The 23,956-nt window shown below is 35.6% G+C and overlaps 1 protein-coding gene across 5 annotated transcripts in view; it reads left to right on the top strand.

Moving 5' to 3' along the window:
• The window catches only part of STAG2 (STAG2 cohesin complex component), a 77,579-nt gene extending 54,110 nt beyond the window's left edge, over nucleotides 1-23,469 (top strand). For 2 of the 5 annotated variants that reach the window (XM_038184454.2, XM_072043005.1), the window contains exons 16-34: nucleotides 673-776; nucleotides 1,680-1,772; nucleotides 1,980-2,069; nucleotides 3,036-3,239; nucleotides 4,694-4,764; nucleotides 5,109-5,196; nucleotides 5,296-5,376; nucleotides 8,521-8,613; nucleotides 11,203-11,377; nucleotides 11,831-11,970; nucleotides 13,073-13,174; nucleotides 15,003-15,151; nucleotides 15,694-15,822; nucleotides 16,171-16,376; nucleotides 16,793-16,982; nucleotides 17,066-17,179; nucleotides 18,183-18,309; nucleotides 18,646-18,723; nucleotides 21,580-23,469. In XM_038184454.2, the coding sequence (XP_038040382.1) occupies nucleotides 673-776; nucleotides 1,680-1,772; nucleotides 1,980-2,069; nucleotides 3,036-3,239; nucleotides 4,694-4,764; nucleotides 5,109-5,196; nucleotides 5,296-5,376; nucleotides 8,521-8,613; nucleotides 11,203-11,377; nucleotides 11,831-11,970; nucleotides 13,073-13,174; nucleotides 15,003-15,151; nucleotides 15,694-15,822; nucleotides 16,171-16,376; nucleotides 16,793-16,982; nucleotides 17,066-17,179; nucleotides 18,183-18,309; nucleotides 18,646-18,723; nucleotides 21,580-21,603 (2,258 nt within the window). In that variant the 3' untranslated portion in view covers nucleotides 21,604-23,469. The other 3 variants (XM_072043006.1, XM_038184451.2, XM_038184455.2) reach the window with 3 other exon arrangements.
• Nucleotides 23,470-23,956: the final 487 nt, after the last annotated feature.

Genomic DNA, 23,956 nt, shown 5'->3' with positions numbered 1-23,956 from the left:
GTTCTTCTATATATTGGGTTTCTATTGGGTGTGATTTATAAGGAAACAAGATGCTTGCATTTATGAGTACCTGTACATTCTCTATTTTTGAATGACTATAATCATTAATTATAAAATGTGAGGAAGAGTAGAAAGAGATCACTTCTGGTATGGAAACGAGATGCTGAAGAAGAGAAGCACGGAGTATGGGAGAAAAAAGAGGGAATAACTATGCAGTGTCCACTTGTCACGTTGTTCAACAGGTTCAGGCTGCACTTTTGGGCTTAGAGAAACTAATTGCTTGTGAAACTGGTTCTTTTACTCAATGTTAAAACTATCGTATGGGAAAACACCATCATTTTCTTAATGACTGTAAAAATAAAAAAGCTGAGATAATTCTGTAAGTTATGGGTACTAGTAAATGGACCTCAGAATAATGAGAAGGATCTAAAATGATTATAAAACTTGATAGTCTTTTCATCTTGCCCTATGACTTGTCCATTGATATCCCCTCAATTTTAAACGTTTTCCTGTGTTGTTTTAAAAGGTGTTTATATTCTCCATCTCTTCACCCCCTTTATTTATTTACTTATTTGTCATTCAAAAAAAAAATGTGCTTGTTGGTTATTCGTATTTGTGGAAACTCACAAATAAATTCAGCTGTATTATAACGCCTGTTTCTTGAAATTTCAGCTCTAACAGATAGACAGGAAAGCGCACTGATTGAAATAATGCTTTGTACAATTCGGCAAGCAGCTGAATGTCATCCTCCGGTGGGAAGAGGAACAGGGAAAAGGGTAGGAACCAAAAACCTACTTAATGTAGACATGTGGAAGTGGCTTTGTGGGGACAGTGTGGGGAGAAGGAGACAGTCATAGGCTGTTGCTACTGAAGGGACTGAGTTCAGAAATTGAGTTTGTTACCACAGCCTCCAGTGTCTAACAGCCCTGCTTTGTTCACTTGTTCCTGACTTTGGCACATAATTAATATTGTTTGGGCTACTGTCTTTGGTTTTGCTATTAAAAGTACTACAAAATTGATTTTAAAAGAAGGTTGGAAAGAAGACCAAATTCAGTATTTGAAAAAACTATAAAGCTATTTTCAATTTTAAAGAACACAATAAGAGAGAAGGGTGTATATTCCATAGGCTCTTTGGAAGGACCACAGTTCAACCAATTGGCTTTCTTTCTGATTATATGAAGTTTAGGCAGCCTTCTTTTACTGAGACATTAAGGTGGGAAGGGAGCTGCTTTCAAGACTTGTGCAGCTGTTGGTGTACAAGTCTTGCTTGTTCCAACAAGCAAGAACAACAAGCAAAGCCAACAAGCTGTTGGTCTGTGCCTGTGTAGGTACAGACTGAACGTTTACTCAGATATGAAGATCAGATTGGCATATGAATTGAACAAATATTAATCATTAAAAATTGTAAACAAGCTGGAAAAATTGCTGTTCTTTGCTCAGAAAGAATTGCTGTTCTTTTGATCAGAAAAACATTCTGATCAGTGTTTTGTTGCAAAGAAGGTAAACCTTTTGTCTGGATTGTCAGTTCTGTTTTGAGCATAATCTCAATAGTTTTAGGTGCAACTCTTAATTGCATTTTCTGAGTGCTGAAAATTTTTATATTGACCTTTTTCCATTGATATTTTATAGTGATGTTAGAAAGTTGTAGTTGTAAAATTCTCACAATACCAATAATTTAGGTGCTGACAGCGAAGGAAAAGAAAACCCAGTTGGATGACAGGACAAAAATTACAGAACTTTTTGCAGTGGCACTTCCACAGTTGTTAGCAAAGGTAAGTTTAATTCCATTTCTTGCTGATGAGATGCTGTTAAAATGTTCAAAAAGAAGTATTATTTCTGTAATTAACTATATGGCTTACACAAGTTTTCATTTTTTTCTATGAGTCTTTATTTATGTTTGATTGATCTATGATGAATTGTGTGATATTATAAGATTATTTTCATTTGAACTCTTTATTTTTTCCTTGTCAATTTTGCAGTATTCTGTAGATGCTGAAAAAGTCACCAACTTGTTGCAGTTGCCACAGTACTTTGATTTGGAAATTTATACAACAGGGCGACTAGAAAAGGTAAGGTAACATCCCTTAAAAGAAAAGGTGGCGTGGGGTGGATGGGGAAAGGGACACATGAACAACAGAATTTAGACTTCCTCATTGGAATTTCAGTTGCTATTGTAAGTGCCACTTTTTTCATTAAGTGTAACTTGCTCTATCAAAACCCTCGTTGAGGATAAGACCTGAACATAGGTGTCTGGCTGCTGTTCTTAGCTTTAGAAGACCTGTTTTGGCCAGTTGTAACGGAGAATCTCGTCAGGTAGATTAACTTAATGTAGAAGCATTTATTGTTGTGTTAGGGTCGCGTTTGAGGTATGCTGTTTTATAGAGAAAGCTTATAGTAATGGCTTGCTAAATTTTCTTTTTCTGATCACTGAAGCCAGTAAATCACAATCTTCATTGCATGAAAAAGTGGAAAACTACCAGATGCAAGTTACATAATTACTGCTCTGTTTATCAGCTGTGGTTAACGAAGCTGGTGTAAGCTGTTCTTGTGTGTTCTCTCCTTCTAAGATGCACTAACTTGCTGCATTGTGAAGCAAGTAGCTGGAAACGATTAGGGTAAAATAGTAATAAAATATTTAGTTGACAGCATAGCCTAGAGGGCAGTGAGTGACTTGGGGCGAGGAGAGGCAACAACTGAAGTTGGTTTCAGTACTAACACTTAACATGAAACTAGTTCTCCACTTATACAGCTTTTAAGACCATGTATAAATGTTTTTGTGGGTTGGCTTCTGTGTCATTTATCTGTTATTTCAAATTTAAGTGTTAGATAAGTCCATGCCAAGAACTGCAAATTTTTAATAACTTTTTAAAAAATAGATTGAATTTTCAGTCTTTGACAAGCTCCTACTTAATTTTAACTCACTGTTAATTTACCCCAAAGTATCACCAGGTAATTGAATTTTAAAACTCCCTATATTTTATCAATTATTAAAAGCGTGTGTGTGGTTTTTTCTTTTCACCTTGTTGTTCTTGTAGCATTTGGATGCCTTACTGCGACAAATCCGGGATATTGTGGAGAAGCACACAGACATAGATGTTTTGGAAGCCTGTTCAAAAACATACCATGCTCTCTGTAATGAAGAGTTCACAATCTTTAACAGGGTTGATATTGCAAGAAGTCAGTTAATAGATGAATTGGCAGACAAGTTTAATCGACTTCTTGAAGACTTCCTGCAAGAGGTATTTTAATGTGCAAGATCAACTTTTTCTGCCCTTGTAAATATTTCCAGCGTGGTTTTCTGACTTGCGAAATTTTGAGGTCAAGCATAATAATATAGCAGTATCATTGCTGTGATTGTGACCGTTTCTTTACATCAGGACAGTGATTCTTTAGCCTCTTTTTGGACAAGTATTTTTTGAGGAATTTGAGATAAATTTCAGATAAGCTATGAAATTGTTTGAATTTTCCATCTTTGTTATAAATATTGTAATTTTGAGAGATGTAGCATTGTAGTTCTGCTAGGATTCTCAGATGTACTAATGTTGCCAGTCTTGCCTGTGATTGATCTTTTATCAACAACAATGTGCAAAATCTCTGGAAAATACTTTCCATCCTTGAATGTATTCTGTAGGTTAAGAATAATTTTATTCCTATTCTTTGCTGCTTGAGACAAAGAACTTCCTGGTATGTTATTTAACTTGATTAGGTTCCTCTGATATTGAGACATTCATACGGGACATTCAGACAAAACTTGTTTCCCTTCCTCCTTATCTGTGAAAAGGAGCACGAGAAGCATCTTGTTGGTAACTTCTTTGTCCACGCCTCTTGGCAGCAGACTTATTTGGTCATGCTTTGCTCCTCTTGCTTCCTTCCAATGAGCCTATTCAGGCTCATTGGCCTGAAATCACTGATTGTATGTGGGCCAAGTAGGAAATATGCCTAGTAATCATTTAGTTCCCTGTTTGTGAGGAGGAAGAAAAAAAAAAAGAATGAGGGTTAAAGCAAGGAAATGAAATGTCTAGCTGACCAGAAGGAAAATGACAACTATTCTGGTAGAATTGTTAAAATCCATAGTGCTTTGGTCATGTGCCACCACAGAACAGGAAAATGTGTGGCAGTTGCAGTGTGACTGATACAGTACTTGCATATAGCTGGTTTACTGAGGGGGGGGGGGGGGTCTGTGACCTCAGATGGCTTATCCTGTGTACCTAAATAGATACCGTTTTGCACCTTTTCTTTGTACTGTTTTTCTCTTTCCAAGTACAAATATTTCAGGCCCTGTGGGACCATCAGAACTTCCTTTACCCCTCTTAGAGACTTAGGTCTGTGATTAAAGATTGAGGTACTGACCTGTCTAGTCCAGTATCTATTGTCTGACAGTGGCCTCTGCTGGATTCTTCAGAGAAAATTGAAACACCTACATCATACACAGAAATCTAGGCTGCTTGAATACATTCTTCTTTCCTCCAGCATTCCTCACCATATTTTTCCTTGTGCTGCTGTGTTAATATCTAGATATGAAAGCTGATTGCCTTTTCAGCAGTTTGGGGCATGCAATGCATTACTTTCTCTTTCAACCCCCTTCACATCTTCTAAAAACAAATATGTCATGGATAAATAATTTAGATAAAGTTATTTTTGCCCTTTTCCCCCCCTCTTCTTTGTGACTTCTTACAATGTGGCTTTTAAATAGGGGGAGGAACCTGATGAAGATGATGCTTATCAGGTCTTGTCAACACTGAAGAGAATCACTGCTTTCCACAAGTAAGTAGGCTTATGCATGTAACCGTCAGGGTTTGTGTTGCATGATTTGTATTTGTAGTAGTTTGTGTTTTGTTATTAAATGTTGGAGCTATAAAATTTTATGGAACTTTGTTTCAGTGAGAATGGAGTGTTGTGCAGAACATGGCACATCTCTTGAATATATAAGGAGATACGCACAAAACTGAAATCTTCTGTTTTGGTTGGGGGGGAGGGGTTGTGTGTGTGTATATGCACATACAAATATATATATTTTTTAAAAAATGTGAAGGTTTTGGTAGTTGTTGACATTGAATTTCAGAAGTGGTGTTTCTTTTATATCTCTGTTTCATTTCTAATGCTTCTAGTGCTCACGACCTATCAAGATGGGACTTGTTTGGCTGCAACTACAAGTTATTGAAAACTGGCATCGAAAATGGAGACATGCCAGAACAGGTTTGTAGCTAAAATCTGCTCTCTAGGTACACCAGTAAATAGCCTTTGTTGCTTCTATTGGCCTTTTTTAATTTATTTATTTTTTCTTTTTGATTTCAGATTGTTATTCATGCACTGCAGTGCACTCATTATGTAATCCTTTGGCAGCTAGCAAAAATTACTGAAAGCAGTTCCACGAAGGTATGCCTTGTTCCAGATGTGTTAGTAAACAAATGTTTGTATGTACCTGCAGTGTCATTAAACAGGAAATGTGATGGAATCAATTAAAACTCAAAAAAAAAAAATGTATATGTATACCTTTTGAAAGCTACATTTCTAAGAAATTCTTCAGAATTCGTCATTTTAACAATGAAGTGCTTGACTTTTAAATCATATTTCCCTAAATTGTTATGTTTATTACTGACACACATTAAGTTGAAAGAATCTTAAGTAATTGAATATATCTGTTGTAATCATGGAAGACAAACCTCTGGCAAATGTCATTTTTCTAATTTTACTTCTTTAAAAATCTCAGAGAAGGGATTGCAGTTTCTTATGTCCATGGAATTAACATGCTGTAGGTGTCTCTCATAGTTTACATGAGGGAAAAGGACTCAATTTGCAATCGATGAATTGTATTATATTTTTTTAAATTAATAGATTAGCAATTAATTATTACAATGAGTTTTTTTTAATGTGAGGATGTATACATTTTTGCCTTTTTTTCTTTGTTTCTGGGTATGGTGTGTGGGCTTTAATATATCATAGGAGTAGAGAAGTGTGATATCTAACTTGTGCTTTTTTTTTTTTTAATAATGGAGAACACCTATGTGAGATCATAGTGTCTTCTCTTTATATTTTTAATCATATTATGACTTCATTAATTCAGTGAGTAATTGCGGCCTTTCTCACTCAGTCATAGTCTGAAATTCTGCTAAACGCAAAATTCTTGAATACGTGCTGGTCAACTAGTTCATCATCTTGCTTTTACAATTACTAAAAACAGAATATCAGATACAAAGTGCATACATAGATCATTGAGAACTATTTATGTGAGTGAAGGATTTGGAAGATTTATTAGCTTATTCTTTTAAGGGGAAGCAGCAGTCTGAGTTTTTGGTAGCAATGATTAAGACTTTATCACAAGCCTGACTGTAGAAGCTGAACTAAATATTGAAAAGTTAGGTTAGAAATGAAGATTAACTTGGCTATTGTGCAGTAAAATGTAATTCGTAATACTTTCCAACAGGAATGAAAATAACTTACTTGGAAAAAATAGTCCTTTATTAATACTATTTCTGCTCCAATATAATAATATTTGGTAAATAAAGGCTTTTACAGTTGTGGTTGAGAAGTTAGACCTGTTTTATTATATTTAACTGCTTGAGTGCTGCCAAATATATACCAGGTATGTACAGAAGTTCCATTGAATCACAGAATCACAGAATTTCTAGGTTGGAAGAGACCTCAAGATCATCGAGTCCAACCTCTGACCTAACGCTAACAGTCCCCACTAAACCATATCCCTAAGCTCTACATCTAAACGTCTTTTGAAGACTTCCAGGGATGGTGACTCCACCACCTCCCTGGGCAGCCCGTTCCAGTGCCTAACAACCCTTTCAGTAAAGAAGTTCTTCCTAACATCTAACCTAAAACTCCCCTGGCACAACTTTAGCCCATTCCCCCTCGTTCTGTCACCAGGCACGTGGGAGAACAGGCCAACCCCCACCTCACTACAGCCTCCTTTAAGGTCCCTGTAGAGAGCGATAAGGTCGCCCCTGAGCCTCCTCTTCTCCAGGCTGAACAAGCCCAGCTCCCTCAGCCGCTCCTCGTAGGACTTGTTCTCCAGGCCCCTCACCAGCTTCGTCGCCCTTCTTTGGACCCGCTCAAGCACCTCGATGTCCTTCTTGTAGCGAGGGGCCCAAAACTGAACACAGTACTCGAGGTGCGGCCTCACCAGAGCTGAGTACAGGGGAACAATCATCTTCCTAGCCCTGCTGGCCACACTGTTTCTTATGCAAGCCAGGATGCCGTTGGCCTTGGCCACCTGAGCACACTGCTGGCTCATATTCAGCCGACTGTCCACCATCACTCCCAGGTCCTTCTCTGCCTGGCAGCTCTCCAACCACTCATCTCCCAGCCTGTGGCTCTGCTTGGGGTTATTGCGCCCCAGGTGCAGGACCCGGCACTTGGCCTTGTTGAACTTTGGTTCAAAAGAATTTGATACACAGAACCAGAAGTGACAGGAATGTACTGTGCCTAAAGATTTTTGTTCCATAACAAAAATTAAATTCTAGCCCTGTGCTGTCTGTGAACAGGTTGACTAAGTAAGAGAATTGGCTTCACGATACAGGCTGTTGAAAGTAATAAATACCAAATTAGTTATACATATATATTTAAACTTAAAAGAATAATTCTCTAGAAAAGGAAGAACATATTATTGCGTGTAGTTCTCTTAAGATTGGTATAGCAATCTGAATGGTAAATGTTCAGAGAAAACCTTGTATGTAGTGAAAGCATTCTAAAAACATACTATATTTAAACTCTGTACAGTCATAGCCAATAAGTGGCTGTTGCTTTGTGACTCCTGTTGAGATTAAATGATGCATTGTACCAGTGTGCTACCTGTTTCCTTGAAGGGAGAGACTTGTTTTGTTTTAGATTACTTGGATAGTTTTTACATTTCTCAGGGGTATTTCTTTGTCTGGCCTGACGATAATTTGTAATCGGACTTCCCCAGTTTTACATGAGCTAGAATCTTTGCATATTTTTTTGAGTAACTAGAAGATAGGACACCAAATATGCTATACAGATGGTTTTTGTATCGGTTTGATATTTTATTTGCTCAGTAATTTACTTTTCTGGAAGTCATTGAAAATTTTTGAAGCTACTTTTAAAATTACTTACTTTTTAGAGAAGAGGGGAAGAAAACCCCAACTCCTATCTGATGCTTTGCTTTATCCCCAAGCAATGAAATAAATAGTATACTACGTAGCTGTGTCTGGTTTAGCTACACAGCTACCTAAAATCTGTACTTAGGGCTGAAAATACAGATATTTTAAAAAGAAAATGCTTTGTGCACTGTTTTTTGTTGTTACTATTTATTTTTAATAATTTTGCCAATTTCATCCCAACTTCCATTTCTATTGTAATACACAGGATGACAAAATTGAGGAAATTGCTCCTTGCTAATTTTGTTTGTAATAGTGAATTTAACTAATGCAGTGGACTTTGATTCGCATCTACGTATGAGGTCTGTTTGGGATAGCTCTGAAAATGCATGCGCTATATATGAATATGAAATTGAAAAAGCTGAACAGTTACATGAAATCTTTCTCTTTAAAGGAGGATCTTCTACGTCTGAAGAAGCAGATGAGAGTGTTCTGTCAAATCTGTCAACACTACCTGACCAATGTAAACACTGCTGTTAAGGAACAGGTTAGTGATTGTTGTTTATCCTTATAGTCTTCTAATATTATACTTCTAAAGAAGTGTCAAATACTAGCAAAAGGAACTATTCAAGGTTATGTGAAGATGTGGGATAAGTGTCTTGGATACTTAGGCTTAATGCCCTTTGAGTCTCCTGTGTACACTGCACTTTTGTATATGTGCCCTTTTAAGTAATGTAGGTGGGATTTCAAAACCAATTTGAACTTGAATCTTTCTAGTAACTTTAGGCAGCATAAACGATTTGAAAGGTGTTTTTTTTTTTTAATTGTTCTTGTTACTTTGTTTAAACAATGGGCAGGTGCGCTGTAGAAGCATTACAACTTGTATTTTAGGTTGGAGAGTTACATCTCAAACTCTTAGTTGTCATGTCACACACCTCCAGTGGAGCTGCTTGTGGATTTGTAGACAGTATTGGAAGGGATGGGAACAGTTATATAGAAGATGCAGGTTATTTATTTTTCAGAGTGCTTTTACATTGCCACGTTTTCACTATTATATATATGTAACAAAGCACTCGAGACCCATGAAGAAAACAACCTTCCTCTCCCATTGTTGTAAACACATGGGGACATACATGGTCAATTTTACTCTTCCTTTTTGGTATGATGCTGCATACAGAGTATGTACCTCACTTCAGAACCCTAGGATTTTGTGCATCTCTGGATCAAGAAAAAAGATGAGTAGTTAGTGTGTGTGTGTGTTAATGAAAACACATATATGCACTGTAACCTGAGGGATTTCATTGTTGGGAAGAGGCATTCATTTTTCTTGGTCATCCTTCAGTACACGTACACACTGGTGAATTGTTAACAGCATTGGTTTGAGGTGCTTGGAGACTACTCTAGCAAGTGCTTGGAAGCCTCAGCAGTGATGTACTGCTCAGGTTGTGATTGGAGCTTCAGATCTAAGGAGTTAGAGTAGTGAGTAAAGATTCAGATTTGACTAGAGTTCCAGTGAATTGCATTCTGATGACCTATTTGTCTTAGCAATTCTGTAGTCAGTCCCTCATGTAGTTGTTCCTTGTGGCTGAGAGTTTTAGCTGAAACCAAGTCCTTAGATAATTCAAACGTAAAATGTATAGGCATTTAGTCCATGTCAGGAATGCCTGGTATCTCAGATAGGAGACACAATTCCTGGCTTTTTTTAAAGAAAATACAGGCATGAAGGTTTTGGGATTATTTTTTTTCTTGTTTTTTGAACTGAGATATCTTGGGAAGTGCTTGCCTTGAGTTCTGAGGGTAACTGTGTCAGCTGTAGGGGCTGGGTCTCTTCCAGTCTGGGTTGAAATAGTCCTTCAGCCAGGACATTTGTATGGATTTCAGGATCCACTGAAGAGCACTGGTAACTAATGGCAGGATTAATTCAAAGTAAATGCCATAACAACCTTTAGAATGCTAAAACAAGATTAAAAAAAAAAAAGTCTAGCATTTCTCTACGAAGAAGGACCAAACTATCTTCTATAGGTGTACTTTTGACTTAAACAAATAGAAAGCCCAGGAGTGTTTTTGCTATAAAAGGTGATTAAAAAAACAACCTTGAGCTTGTAGTTGAATATCTAGTCCACTTAGTCATACAATTGCAGGTTTTGCAACTCTTGCTATAACAAGAATCTTGTTATAAGTTCTCCCTTGAACTGCTTAGGCATGTTTTAAGTCTGAGAGTTAATCGAAGTCATAAGGTGTAATGTTTGAAAGTATGACAAAAATCACTGAAGCTCTGAGTAGGTCTATTCAAAAATCTACTCTTAGTTTCAGGCGCATGCCCTAGAAACAAATTGCCTCAGTCACATAGGGCACATAGGTGTTTTCCCTTTCTAATCTGCTGGAAGGTTACTTCAAGAGGAGCATATGTATTTCCATGACCATGAAAATGATAGCATTTCCTTTGAGGAGTTTGAGAACTGATCTTTACACTAAAATACTGAAATATGCTGAAATTCGTAAATACTACCAAGAGATAACGGTGAAAACGATGAGGTGCAGCGTTGAGCAATGTATTGTCCAGTTAGTTTAAAGAATGTCAGTCTAGGTACAGTTGTATTCAGACTTCTTGTAGTTGTAGTACAGACATTGAAATCTGATGTCATTGAAATCTGATGTAGACGTGTTTGCCAGCATAGTGAATAGGCGGTTGGTTTTTTGGGAGCAAGACAGACCTTAGGATCTGAAGGGATTGAATATCCTCAGCCATGCTATGTGTTTTCCAGATGTGATCAAAACAATTAAAAAAGTAGAATGTTCTATGGCTGGTGACTGTAGAGTTCTCTAGTATCTTCATGTGGCATCCTTCAAGCAGAATTTGATAGTTTCAGGCTCTTCGTGTTTCATTCTTAAAATATTTTTATATTTAGTTGGCTACATTTGTGCAGCATTTTTATTTAGAGAGTCATACAGCAACCTCATGTAAGAAGCTATTCGCATTTTAAGTTCCAGTTGGCCTGTCGTGTTGATTAGGACTTAAGAGGCACCATCACACATTGGGTTTTAAATACTTAGCTCAGTGAAAATGTTATTCTGTATTTAAATAAATTAAAATCCAGTTTCCAAGCAAATATTTATTAAGGCTTCTTTTTAATAGGCTTTCACAATTCTGTGTGACGTGTTGATGATCTTCAGCCATCAGATTATGACAGGAGGACGTGATATGTTGGAACCTCTTGTTTACACTCCTGATTCTTCATTACAATCTGAACTACTCAGTTTTATTTTAGATCATGTCTTCATTGATCAGGATGATGATAATAATAGTGCAGGTTGGTGCAAAATTTATGTTTCTTTTATGTTGTTTGCCTTCTAGCTAATACATTTGTTTGCCTGTGGTATTTTGGGCCTTTATTTTTTTTTTCCCTTCTTCTAGCAATGAGAAATGTTCATGAGCAAAGAGGTAGGTTTGTGGTTGTTTGTTTTTTTTTCTTTTTTTTGTTTGTTTGGTTGTTTTTTTTTGTTTGTTTTTAAATGTCAGCAGCCACTTAAAGCCCTTTATGGTTTGGGGACATGTAGGGTAATTATGATGAAGGTTTGTTTTCATAGGCACAAATATTATATATCTCAGGAAGAGAGACTTGTCAGTGGGCAATAAAGTGCATTGCTGTCAGAATTGAAATTTCATTTTTCTAACCCCTGACCACTAGCCCGCATCATTGTATACAATACTTAAACTTGAAGTGTTTAAACCCGACCGTTTTCATCTTCCATACTCATTGCAGATGGACAGCAGGATGATGAAGCTAGCAAAATTGAAGCATTGCACAAAAGAAGAAATCTGCTTGCAGCTTTCTGTAAACTCATTGTATATACAGTGGTGGAAATGAATACTGCTGCAGACATTTTCAAGCAATATATGAAGGTAAGTCGGAAGGCTAGTGGTTATACTTATAGAAGCATTAGAATACAGTAGCTGTGGATTTTTTATTGTTATTTATTTTGTTTCTTGTGAGATAGCTGATTTGAAATATGAAGCCTACAAAACTCTGTATCAGCGGAAGGCCTGTTAAAGTTCTCTCCCCATAAGAGGGGGGAAAATAGCTGAGATGGTTTCACAGTTCCTGTGTAGTGGGGGAGCAGGAAGAAAACCTGATAATTGTTTTTACTTTGTTTCTAATAACTTTATTTTCTTAAGGATATCTGGTTGATGGTATATTTTTACCTCAGCTTTAAGTTTCAGGCTTTTTAAGAAATCTTCTCACACAGGTTGACTTGGCATCTAGCCTTATCAAATAATTTCAGCTTAAGTTTTGTAGAAGAGAAGAAAATTATTTTGCAAGTTTCCTTCATTTCTCCTAGAAAAAAACATGTTCCTTGTATCTGCTGCTAGTTTTGTTAAATATAAAATCCCTTGCCACCTGGGATTCACAGCTGCACAATAATATGAGTTCATTTTGTGAACATGTTAAAAACTTGCTTCTTGATGATTACATTTAAAAAATAAAAATAAAAATTCAGGCAGCCTGCTTTTGTATGAGTGCCCTTTATTTATATTCTGAATCACTAAATAACTACTTGGTACTGTAGTAAACTTCAACTACTTTAGAAACTGAACTGGCAGCTGTCTCCATTGGAAAAATTATGAAGTTGTCCATAAGAGCTTAGTTTAAACAGAAAATAGAAAACTCCCCATCAGAGATTAGATTCTAATCTTGTACCCTGAAGGGGTGAATATGTGCTATTAATAAGTGTGTCAGGGCCTTCAAGGTAAATAGCTCGTTCTGCCTCTAAAGTAATATGACATTAAACAAGAATGAAAATAAATGGAAATACTGTTTGATTTTTTGAGGTATTTTAGGATACAATTTTGATGGTGTAAGCATAAGCATGTCAGTTTTTTCTTTTCAGTGTGTCTGATTTTTTCTTTCAAATATCATAACATAGATGTAATTTTCTGAAGAATTCAATAGTTATGTTTTCAACTAAAATGGAAAGTTAACCTACTTTGTTTGGATTTTTCCTAGTACTACAACGACTATGGTGATATTATTAAAGAAACAATGAGTAAAACAAGACAGATAGACAAAATCCAGTGTGCTAAAACACTTATTCTTAGCTTGCAACAGGTAAGAATGATTTACAATCTTCTAAGCATGAAGATCCATGCAGTATATCATGTGCTGATGTTTAATAGCTAGCGTGAGGTATTAATGAAAAAGCTCTTATGGAAGGTAGGTTTGAAAACAAACAATTACTTAGACCAGTTGTGAGTTTGTTTTTCAGTATTTCTGAATGTTTGGTAGTTGCTTCACCTATCTTTGAAATTAAAACATTTTAGTGCTCTCTTCAGTAAATGAGCTTGCCTGTGTGGAGACCGTATGAATTCAGTCAGGAGTTGGATTCGTCTGCTCACATGAGCCATCTGCTTGAATCTTACAGGATTGAGGAGAATCAGACCAGTAAAGCACATCTCTGCAAACCACTTCAATTTAACATAGATGTGTGCTACTGTTGAAAGGAAAATGTATCTCAATTTGTCCTCTCTCTCCACCCGTTTGTGTCAGTTACTGGAGTTCACACAGCTTACATGGATCTGGTTGTCCAGAAAAAATCCTTAGTGAAGCCCCTAAGACGGTTTATCCATGTGGATATTATTGCCAGTACAAGAGGAGGATGATACCTTTACTTTGATAGCAGTGTGACATTAACTAGCTGATGGAACTGCAGCACAAAATATGCAGCTGAAGGCTAGGGTCTCCTTTTACTGATTCTGCTGACTTTTCACTAGAGTTTGCAAGTATTTGTGATGCCAGGAAAATTCTGTCCTTGTTAATCTTTTCTGTCTCATGAACAGCCTGCCCCATATATTTTAAAGGGCAGAAAGAAAATGGATGTAATATGTGGAATTGCGCACATAATAGGAAGGCAGTTACATAAGCCTAATAAAACTACAAGAATAGTAACACAAGGGGACCCAAGTATTGTTAAATATCCAAAAACAAACAAACCACGACCAATGGGGGAAGAGGGGCACATGTGAAAGCCAAATCTCCTTAAATTTAAACATGTGAACTAGCATGTTTATATGAAAACTCAAAACAGAAACCAAGCAGAGAAGGAACACTAGAAGTAACGAGGGATAAAGGGATTAACTAAGTTGGAGTGAGCTGCACCAGCTTAAAAGGAAGGATGCAGCTGTGGGCCAAAGTGTGTCTATAAATGCAAGTTAATGTGTACAGTCTGACTAAACCTGGTTTTAGTTTATTCTGTTACATGGGTGGGGGAAGGATGCGTGTATTGCACAAAATTAGAAGATAATAGAAAAATAATCTGTTGAAGAGTTACAGACAAATTGAGTAGGGTGTTGAAATAACTGATCTAAAAAAAAAAAGATTATAAAGTTCAGAGCATTCAAGTTTGCTGGCTGTTGATAAAGAGTTGATTTTGATCCTCAGTGGCAGAGCTTCTGGTGGCTTTGGCAACTTCCCTGAAGACATGTTTCCATTTTAGAATTTCTTTTGTGTATTTTCCAAATACAAATACAACAAAATTAGTTATATAGGAGTAGTAGTTTGACAAACTGTAATAATAAAGACCAGGTGAGAATTTACTGCATTTATTTTTTCTCTGTCAGTGTACACGTCAGGGAATCTTACTCATTTTCAGTATTCTCAACTCTGGGACATCCCACTTAAGGAAGTGCTGAAATCTGTAGTCCAACATAGTTTGACACATTCCTTGAAGTGCACATATTGTCCAAGCTTAACTCAAACATACAGACTCTTCAAGAGTAGCTTTAACTTCCCGATCATAAACTTGTATCTTTTTGGATTGTTGATTTAAGAAATACAGCTGTAAAACACATTTTGCTGAAACTGCACTATGTGCTGTTTGGTCCAAAATTTGTCATGATCTTTTAATAAATGAAAATCTTTTTTTTTTCATTTCATACAGCTTTTCAATGAAATGATTCAAGAAAATGGTTATAATTTTGACAGATCATCACCGACATTCAGTGGCATAAAGGAACTTGCTCGACGTTTTGCTTTAACGTTTGGACTGGATCAGTTGAAAACAAGAGAAGCTATTGCTATGTTACACAAGTAATTGTGTGCTTTGTGTTACTGCTATTTTTGTAGCACTTCTCGACTAACATCATTAAAATGTCTTTTCAGTCTTTCAAAACTAGTTTAATATAAACTGCATCAGCACTAAAGAAATTCATTTTAGTTATAACCCATTTATAAGTTAGGAGGTGACCGTATCTTTGTTCCTGAATTAAACCCAAATGTTAAATCATGTCTTTCTTTAGCATCATTGTATAAGCCTGTAAATGATAAGCAGTGTTGATGCTGTCACCATAAAAAAGCATTTTAATGTACATAACAGTAAGAACAGATCCATTTAATTACGATCTTTGCCACCTGCAGAAAACTTGAAACATGAGTTAGAAACATTAGGATAAAAAGTGTGTCCATGAACACAATTCATTCGTAATTTGAACACTTTTTTGCTAGGACATGGAAACACTGAATGGTTGCTCCCTTGAAATAGGGGAAAGGTTTTTAGTTTTGATAGCTTCTAGTGCTGATAACTTTTTCTTTAGTTTATGCCTTGTGTAAATAAATTTTTAACTTTTTCTTAGGGATGGCATAGAGTTTGCCTTTAAGGAGCCTAATCCACAAGGTGAGAGCCACCCACCATTAAATTTGGCATTTCTTGATATTCTGAGTGAGTTTTCCTCCAAACTTCTCAGACAAGACAAAAGAACAGTGTAAGTATTTTCTCTACATTTTCTTTTCATTACAAATATTAATGATATTAATATCTATTTGAATATGTATGTATGTGTATTACATTCACCCAGAATGGAATCTCTGGCACTTAAATATAACTTTACAGTGATGTAGTCAAGCATAGTCATAAAGGGTAAATTGTATTCATCCTTGTTTCCTCATTCTATGGTGAATGAACAGAAATCATATTCTGAATTTGTTATCGGTTGGTTTTGTTAACTAGGTGGGGAGCTTTGGGTGTTATATTGAATAGTTATTTATCTTGACATGTTAACATCATGTTACAGATGTCTTGCATCTTTCTAATTTTTTTCTTCCATTTAAAGGTACGTTTACTTGGAGAAGTTTATGACCTTTCAGATGTCTCTACGAAGAGAAGATGTGTGGCTTCCTCTCATGTCCTACCGAAACTCTTTATTAGCTGGTGGGGATGATGATACAATGTCAGTAATTAGTGGAATCAGCAGTCGAGGATCTACAGTAAGAAATAAGAAAACAAAGCCAGCAACAGGGAAACGGAAAGTACCTGAAGGTAGAACTTCTCTCATTTTAAAACTTACTAGAATAGATACTCAGAAGCTACATTTGTTGATCCCTTTTTCTTAGCTTGAGAGAATTTGCGTGCTTTAATGTATATCTTTAGATAGGATAACTTTGTGTGCATGCCTGCGTTTAGTGGAAAAACTGTTCATCCGAGGAGTCTGAATAATGTACCCCTGAGGCACAAAAGGAAGTAATGGGCACTACACTGTGCTAACTTACAGAAAATAAAAGCATTTTAAATGCAGCCAGTGGTTACGAATTAAGGCCTTTTGGGGGTCACATGTAAGAATTTGTGGTGAAAAGTAAAGAAACTGATTCTCAGGAAGTACATTTGTTTAAATTGTTTAAACATGCAATTTTAGATTAGTTTGAAAAAGTTTCTTAATACCCAGTGTTTTCTTCTAGCTGAAGAAAGCAGCAGTAGTGACAGTATATGGATGAACAGGGAGCAAACAATGCACACACCAGTCATGATGCAGACACCTCAACTTACTTCCACAATAATGAGGGAGCCCAAGAGATTGCGACCTGAAGAGAGTTATATGGGTGTCTATCCTATGCAGCCTGAACACCACCAAGCTCCACTTGATTACAAGTACGTAAATGAGTAGGTCTGCATTGTGCTAGTTCATACACAAAAACAGTTCATGTTTAAAATAGAATAATGGTCTTTTTAAGCACGCAAGTAACGTGGATGTTGGCTCAAAGGCAACAGGAAGAAGCCGCACGACAACAACAGGAGAGGGCAGCGATGAACTACGTCAAGCTGAGAACCAACTTGCAACATGCTATGTGAGTGAGAGTGAAATGTTACTACGGGGAGGGGTTGGGAAGCATATGTTAAATGCAATAGTATTCCTATATTTTTTAAGAGGAATACGTGTTCTAATTCTTCAGTAGTATTATTTTTTTTTGAAAGTGCATGCTGATGCATTTAGCATAATATATTCAAGTGATCTGATTTCTGTCTTATTTTTTAACTTAAGAAAAAATAGATGTAGTGTGCTTTGTAATAAAGAGAACTGGGTGTGTTGTAAAACCAACTGCTGTCTGTGGCAGATACATATAGTCAGTGCAACATGCAAAGCACCTTTATTATGTATTCTCAACTGCAGAATCCTTTTTAGAAAAGAACATTAAAATTACTTTTAAAAGTAGGTGTTCCATGTGTGAAGTGAAGTTTAAGCTCAGAAGTTTATTTTTACTGTTTCATTCTCCTTTTACTTCTGAGTTTAGAGTCCAGGATCTTTTTTTATTTAAAAAAAATATATACTCGTTTTAAAGAAACTGCTGTCTTCAGCATTTCTGTGATCAATAAGGGTTTTGTGTACCCTAAAATTAACATCAAAATTGAGAGGAATCCTGTAGTACTGGATTTCCAGTTGTGTATGTTGATTGTCATGAAAAGCTCATGTAGAACTTCCCAACCCAAACAGACATTCCTAGTTGCCTTGTCATAAGGCAGGGAAGAAAAACTAAAATCCATATTCTATTTAGGTGGCAAAGCTATGACCTTTCTATGTAGGGCATGAATCATGGAAATCATTGGATTTTATCAGTTTTTGTCTGCCTATCAGTTCCTACAGCACCTCAGAATACCAATTAGGAGAAGTCCCACACAGTTCCTTAAGTTGATTAAGTCATTCTCCCCTACTCTCTTAGAATATTAGCTCATCGAATACTTCTTTTAATAGTAGTTAACACATTTATTGAATTATTTAATTTCTGTGTAATGGAACTATCATTTGTTGGCAGTTCATTAGTGAACATAATTTTTTTTTTTTTTCAAATTCAGTCGGCGTGGCACAAGTCTAATGGAAGATGATGAAGAGCCAATCGTTGAAGACGTGATGATGTCATCAGAAGGACGAATTGAAGATCTCAATGAAGGCATGGATTTTGACACCATGGACATAGACCTAGTAAGAAACTTCCTTGTCCTCTCAGTCAATTTTGGGTTTGTATTGCTGCTTTCAAGTAGGATATTTGAATCAATTTTTCCTTTCGGTGAAACAGAAAACAATTCATGTTGATCTCTACATTCTTAAATGGCTGTGCCGCTACCTATATACATATACCTTTTTTTTCCAAAGTGCCATACTAAAGGCAAACATGCTTCTTCAATAAGGATGTATGAAAATCTGTGTCCCATAAATTCTTATCCCTTGAGACTTCAGCTTCATTTATTATAGTTTAAAATTTCTATGTGTCTGTTCTGAAATTACTGTTAATGTGTTTATTTGCTTGCTTTTTTGTAGCCACCCTCAAAGAACAGGAGAGAAAGAACGGAACTAAAACCAGATTTCTTTGACCCCGCTTCAATCATGGATGAATCGGTAGGTTAACGTACGTAAGAGGAAAATAATCAGTCTTAAGATTACAGTACTGTCTTACTTCAAATTTTAAATGGAAAGAATGCAATCTTTAGGCTGTCTTGAGTAGCCTGTTATGGCAGACTGAGTCAATGAAATGCTTTATGCTGTAATTCAGCTTTATAAATTCTAAGATAGTTGATGTTCTTTGCAAATTTACAGGGTTTTTGTTCTTAATACTTTACATGTAGTTATGTAAAAATCAGAAGCCTTTAAATTTGAGAAGGTACACTTCTAGTATGGAAAAGAGCATTGCGGACGTTGGTAGCAAAGAACATAAAAATAAAATAAAAATCTGTGCATACACTATATTAAAGCAAGTTTCCTGTTGTGATGAACTCAGTTGATTCTAGTGACATTACCGATTGTCAGTGTTGGATGATTTGTTTTTTTATGAATTTCCATATTAACTTTTATTTATAAGTAAGATAATAGAGAATATAGATCATAGAGACAATACAGATACATGTTTATAGAGATGAGAGGTATTTTTTCTTTCCATATATAGTTTTAGGTCCAAAACATCCGAAGTCTGTAGTTTCTGCTTGCAGTTGCCCTTTTTATCCGACTTCATAAATCTGCAGTCTCTATTCTCTTTTAAAAAACTGCATGAGGGATTCCTTCTGTCTTGAACCACTTGTAATGTATGCAGCCATTTTTGACCTTGTGTAGCTGGTACAAAATTACACTGGAAATAACAAGCTGCAGCAACCCAGCAGAGGACAGTACAACAAGGCTTCCTGGGAATCTTGGACAGCTTGGTGGAATTTGGAAGACGATTACATATTTTTACAGTATTGTTGCAGCGCGAATCTGTTCTTGTTATGAGAGAGAAAAAAAGTCTTAATACTGTTTTAAATGCAAATCCATATATTTTGTGCCAGTAGGCCTTTGTTTCTAGTACTAATGAATCAGATTAGGTTGTGCATCTGGCTGTTGTGTATTCTGTTCTTGAAGTAACACCTAGAAAGTATATCACCAGTTTTCTAGCTTTGTTTTAAAATAGTTCTTCCTTCCTCTTCTTAATTTTAGTTCATTGATCTGTGAAATACCAGTCATTTTTATTCTGATGACTCTGAAAACTTGGTCCTCTACAGGTGCATCTCACTGATTTTTCAGAAACCTTTCAGCTTTTCAGTTTCAAAAAGCTAGTTATGAATCGTTTCACTCTGCTTACTGTTAGCTAGTTTTCTTTCCTATTACTCTATTTCTTGTTCTTTTTACCATCCTTGCCACGTGAGCCTCGGATTTGCTAGGCACTCCTTAGCTGCAGTTTGGGAGTATCACCACATGATGGCAGCTGGTTACAGTCGCATTGCTCTGCAATATTTTGGAGTCAATTCTGAGAGACTATCAGTGTCCTGCCTCCATGTGCCAGGAGAAGAAGCTATAGTCTGTTTCTCTGCAAGGAGGGAGAAGTGGCACGCTTTAAATAAGTTGGTATGGTGAAGGGGGCATTATCTAGCAAACCTTTCTCCCAGTAAGGACACGGCAAGGGTTATTTCTGCAGGAATACAGAAAACAGCTGCATCACAGAGAGCTGCACCTTAGCATAAACTCCACCTAAATGAATTTAACTGCCTAAGTGGGAAAGTTCTATTAATAATTTAAGAGACAGCATTAAATTGTCTTAAAGCAGAGCTAAAAGTCCCTGGGTATTTAAAATGTTTATAAACCAACCAACACACAAATCATAAATGCAAAAAACCCTTCTTTGAGTAAAGTTACTTTATTTTATTCATATAATTTGTTTGAGGTCCATCATTCCTGGAGTTGTGGCGCTTGTTTCTAATACAAGTAGACAAAATATAACAAATTTATTAAGATACACATAGTTTATGATCAGAATTTTAGCCCATCCTTTATTTTGGTGTCCATTACTGGTGCCAGAGGCAGCTGTGCTGGGCACAACTTTGTAGTGCACTAACTGTCAGAGGCAGGCAGTGCACTACATTTGTATGATGCATCTGAAGTGAATTTAATGCCAAGAACAGTAAAAATTGGTTTGGAAACAGATAAAATTGAACAGCAGTGTTAAGATTCAGGAGAATTAAGTCTCATGTCTCTTTCTGGTTTAGGGAGTGCTATAAAAGGTAGGACAGTCACAAGATGTGGAATCTTCCTTTTTGGCCTATCAGTGCTGATACATGCTTTCATTGGCATAGAAAATCGTATGGCTTGTCCCCACATGGGAATGGAAACTGATTCTTCATTTCAGGAAAGCTTTTTCTTCACTTAATCACATAGTACTGTCCTTCAGGAGACTTTATTTTTTTTTCTGCTTACTGTTTGATTTGTTTTCTATTCTCTTTCTGATAGAAATTATGTATTCTATACAAAACATTATGTTTGTGTCCTGGCTTGCTGCTGCAAGATGACCTTTTGTTTTTATGAGCACAAGCATGGCAGCAGTCAGTGTGTGTATAGAGTATTTTATCTCAGGCTTAGTTGCTAGAAACTGCACACTTGATTACAGGTTAAGGCCTATAGAATCACCATTGTCAAAGAATTCTAGGTTAGGCAACTAATTTTAAATGATTTTGCAATTATCTAAAATAATTAAAGCACAGTCTTTAACACATTCCTTCTGGATCTAGTTAATTTCAAGTGTGGAAAAACATTTTCTAATGAATGAGGAGCCCTTTTCATATTATTACATGAATTAGAAGTGTGGTGAATTTGGTTTGGAGGAAAAAAAAAAACTTACAATGCCTTAACATATTTTGAAGTGTCTTAATCTTAAATCATATATTAATTGCTTTGTTTTTGTTAAATGTGTAGTAGACTACGAATTGACACCATTTCTAACTTTCTTTTTAGGTTCTTGGGGTGTCAATGTTTTAATACCAGAGCAGCAAATAAATCAGTGGTGAAGTCATTTTCTAAGTGGAAGAGGAAGTTTTTCAATACAAAATTGTGGTAGATACAGTGAAATTCTGAACAGATTTTTCTCTAAGGAGAATGACATGCTTTCAAGATCAAGTGCATTGAAGGGGCAGTTTTGTTTGCCTGAAAAAAAAGAAATGTAAAGGACAAGTAAACAATTTGAGGATAAGCTACACTTTTTTGTTGGAAAAATCAATATTTTATTTATGTGCTATCAGTTCATAAGAAGTATTCCCTCTTAGTTTTAATCTAACAGTCTGAGAGGTGTTTGGTACAGATTTGAGCCCCTCTCTTTACACATTTGCTGGCTATACTAAATAATCATGAGCTGTGCTGGATTGCTGTTTACATCCATGAAGTGAATTGATAGGTGGATTGATTTTCTTACAGTGATAGAACCAGAAGAGTGTCAGTATTTTCAATTAAATGCAAACTTCAGCAACAGAAGGTTTGTATTAATTAATCATGAAAAAATATGTAAAGCAGAATTATAACAGCTTTTTTTATCTAAAACACGTCTATTCCAAAAACTTCATGCTAGACTTCTCAGAAAGGTCCAGAAACTATGAAGTACCAGAAAGTAACAGATCTCAGTCATGCTTGCCCATTTCCAACCCTGAAAGTTTGCTTGTCCTTTAAGAAAAATGTAATGTTGTGAAATTCCTTCCAGTAGTGCCACTGTATTTTGTCTCCAAATAAAAGAAGCTTATTGTAGTATGTTTGCAGAAAAATTCTAAACAAAAATTATACAGCTTATTAGAGTGTGGGAATAGGGATCTAAATTTTAAATAAAATTATATATATATATAAATTGGTGCTGATTTTATAATTGCGCAGTTTGTTTAGTTTTTTCTTACTTTTAAATTCCAACTTAAAATTATGAGGTTTCAGAAATATATTGAAAGTTTAACAATGTTTAAAAATAGAAGAGCATGAGAATTCATGCTTTAAAAATGATTTTTAAATTTGTATTTTATATTGTTTTATCTATCTGTCTTTGCAAGCAGTCTTCAGGTTAAAGATACTTCTAACAGGTTACAGTACATTTCCTCTGTATGTAAATTAGATTGGATAATAGAAATTCATAAACAACCCATAATATTCTTTGAAAGCTAAGCTTTAAACTTCATTTTGTGTCCATTCACAAATAAATTAAATTTGGTCTAAACAGAAAGTGGATCTATGCCATTTTGACATCGACTCATTTTGCAAGGCTTAGGCAGCTAGACATCATTTTAAAGGAAATATTAACTTATATTACATATGTATATTTTTTGTCAGTTGTCTCTCAGTTCTTGAGGTATATTATTTTAATCATTCCATGCCTTAATATGCTTGCAATACAAGAATCTCCCCAAATGGGTGAACACAAAAAGGCTTCCTGTTTTTAGACTCAGAAATTAAACATTCGGCTGTGGTAGCCAAAAACCATAGATTATCTAAAGGATCATGATAAAATATAATTATTTTACTAAGTCATGGGGTAACAACAAACTCAAAACTAGATCTGCCTAACTCATTTTACATAAATAAATACTCATGTCTAAAAGTACTGCCTATATTGTTTTTCACACCACTGCATTTAATAGAACTGCTGAGAGGACTGTATATATGATTTTAAACTTAAGTTGATTTTCTTACTCTTGAAGGAGTGTTTCTTTGTGAAAGCAGTTCTTACAGCTTTGTTTTCAACCAGCTAAAAATGTTTTATATATTTACCTTAACCTGTTGTCCTCCACATTCTATTGTCCTAATTGTACTGTTTTCTGATTTGTATTTATGTCTTGAGACAGTAACTTTTTGAATAAAAATAAACCTACAGTATGTTGTATGTTTGATCTTTTTAAATTGGGGATGGGGAGGACAGTGAAGAAAGGGTTATGAATAATGCAAATGTTATGTTTATAGAAATCAAAATCTTTTTCCATGTCTTTTAAGTGTTTGTCTCAGAGTTGAGATAATGTATGGAAAACTGCACTGTTTTATATTTGTAATAAATTGTACAAGTTTTTAAAATGTGAATAAAGCACTAATTGGGTTAATAATTTAAAGTAGAAAAGTTATGCAATCATGATTGTTTTAAATATGCTTTAATTTGAGTTAAACCTGTTAAAAGAATTAGTGTAAATACAGAGTGAGCTTTTCAAGAGGTTAGTTACCTACAAATAAAATTTTTAAAATTTGTATAGAACTTTTACATGCCAAGAAATCAATGGTTAATTATTTCTGTGTTACCTTTTTTAAAGGTGTATCAATAACTTAACTTTTATCAGAAATTATGCAGACTGCTTTTGATCCTGATATTGGAGGT

Source organism: Anas platyrhynchos, chromosome 10 (genome assembly GCF_047663525.1).
Source record: "Anas platyrhynchos isolate ZD024472 breed Pekin duck chromosome 10, IASCAAS_PekinDuck_T2T, whole genome shotgun sequence".
Taxonomy (NCBI): Eukaryota; Metazoa; Chordata; class Aves; order Anseriformes; family Anatidae; genus Anas; species Anas platyrhynchos.
Note: the sequence above shows the minus strand (reverse complement) of the source record. Positions and strands in the feature narration are given on the sequence as shown.